This window comes from Babylonia areolata, chromosome 1 (genome assembly GCF_041734735.1).
Source record: "Babylonia areolata isolate BAREFJ2019XMU chromosome 1, ASM4173473v1, whole genome shotgun sequence".
NCBI lineage: Eukaryota > Metazoa > Mollusca > Gastropoda > Neogastropoda > Buccinidae > Babylonia > Babylonia areolata.
In genome coordinates, this window is record NC_134876.1 from 100,309,168 (window position 1) to 100,311,667 (window position 2,500).

General features: G+C 39.7%; 1 protein-coding gene across 1 annotated transcript in view; it reads right to left on the reverse strand.

The window, feature by feature from the left end:
* The window catches only part of LOC143294619 (neuronal acetylcholine receptor subunit alpha-10-like), a 259,577-nt gene that overhangs the window by 33,450 nt on the left and 223,627 nt on the right, over positions 1-2,500 (reverse strand). The window contains 1 exon segment of the mRNA XM_076605999.1: positions 1-51. This exon segment is cut by the window's left edge and continues 36 nt beyond it. Within this exon segment, the coding sequence (XP_076462114.1) occupies positions 1-51 (51 nt within the window).

Below are 2,500 nucleotides of genomic sequence, written 5' to 3' on the forward strand. Positions count from 1 at the left end.
TGGACTCCATCAGCAGCAGAAGGAGGAAAAACGCCACGAAGATACTGATGCCTGCACAGGACAGCACAACACAGCACTATATACATATTGAATATATTGATAAATAAATAGATATCTATATCTATATCTAGAACGCCACAAAGATACTGATGCCTGCACAGCACAGCACTATATACATATTGAATATATTGATAAATAAATAGATATCTATATCTAAATCTAAACCGCCACGAAGATACTGATGCCTGGACAGCATAGCACAGCACTATATATATATTGAATATAAAAACATAACAAAAGATATGTAAGGGATGATAACAACATGAAGAAATGGTTCGAGAGTGTGTTAAACAACATGGTTGAAATTTGTTCAATCATCTCTTCTCTCCCCCCCCCCCCCCCCAAGGATTGACTAAGCGCATTGGGTTACGCTGCTGGTCAGGCATCTGCTTGGCAAATGTGGTGTAGCGTATATGGATTCGTTTGAACGCAGTGACGCCTGCTTGAGCTGCTGAAACTGATACTGATATTGAAATTAAGCGAGTTTATGAAATAGGGAAACGTTGTTTCATTTCGTCCGACAATTTTGCTTCTACCTCTGAGCATGTTGTTTGTCAGTGTTGTTTGTAATCCTTTAGATTTCCTCATTCAGTAGGAGTTTTCAACTTTATTCATCTTGACAATGGAAGACAGTTACTTTTCTTATGAAATCAACCAGTTCCCTTTAAATCAACGAAGTCTTCTTTGTTCTGTTGTCCTTCTATCCATTTCAAATGCTGATTTTATTTCATTCCCCATTTACTTTGCCCCCCCCCCACCCCCTCCAGACCGACTGCACAACTCTCCTCTCTTCCCCTGAAAATAATATATTGAAATAATGAAAGTTAATACTTTAATTATATGTCTTCAATTACCAGTATGTGTGTCAGGATATTGGTCAGAAATCCTTTCCTTCCTACCCCGCAGTCAAGACCTACGTCATCATCATCAGTTTGATCATCATGATCATGATCATCATCATCGTCATCACCATCACCTTCACCATCATCAGCAGCAGCATCCTTGTATCATTGTCATATTTCTATAGCTACCATTATCATAGTATTACTAGCAATCAATCAGATGATGGTGATGACGACAACGATGGCAAGAATAAGAACAACAATAACACTACTACTACTACTAGCCTGATGATAATGCTTTATCATTGTCATCGTTGTTAATATCGCTTCTGATGGTAGTTGTCATCGTTGTACAATAACATTATACACAAACACACAGATACACACACACACATACATACATGCATACACATACACAGACACACAGGCAGATACACACAAATACACATATACACAGACACACAGCAAGGGAACAGGCAGGTTTCTGACTGAAACTATAACACACACACACACACACACACACACACACACACACACACACACACACACACACACACACACACACACACACACACACACACACACACACACACACACACACTTCCCCAACCCAAAACAAACAACAAAAACAACGTTTTTAAGAACAATTTAAAAATCCCATGACAACGACAACGTTAATAACATAAAGTCAGAAACAACCTTTGCTCTGGAACAAGAACCTGACCCCCAGTATGGTACTGAACCTTCATAGACATCCAGAACTGAATGCCCAACTTAAGAAACAGTACCGAGATACCCCCCCCCCAAAAAAAAAAAAAAAAGAATAAAAAAAAAGAAACAACGGAAAATAAGAATCAGATGACACCGAGCTATTACCTAGAAACAGTGTGTTACATGAACCATTCATTTTGGACATCATAAAAGAATGATTTGGGGGTTTGTCTGAAAGAGAAACCTGCTAATAAATACAAGGTGAAGACAAAATGAGAATAAAGAGATGTATTTCGCCAATGTAAGAGAATAAAGAGATGTATTTCGCCAATGTAAAATAAGCGAAATCAAAACAAACAACTAAAGAAAACCCACCAAAAATAAAACAAAAATAAAAACATGAATGTGGTATTCATCCATGCATCCTTACACACCACTGCATGTGTCACAAGTCGCAAACAAGAACACAGCAAAACCAATTCACACGGTCCACTCAACATTAACGCAAGAACGAAAATTAATAGGTCCATGACATGGGCCTACTCGACTTGTCTTTTTACCACATTTCCTCTGTGAGGAAACTGTCACAGGGAAAGCTTGATACTGGAGGACACACACACACACACACACACACACACACACACACACACACACACACACACACACACACACACACACACACACACACACAAACCGTTTCAAGAACACTCTGAAGGCTTCTCTGACACCTGTTGACATTGACACGGCCTTACCCACAAAGCTTGCCAGACCTCAGAGGCAAAGAAAACTGCTGTAACACAACGTAAGAGGGAGCTCCGTAAGTCTGGAGCAACCAGCGCACAGGAGGTTGTAGCAACACATATCTCCCCTCATGTACCGGAACACTG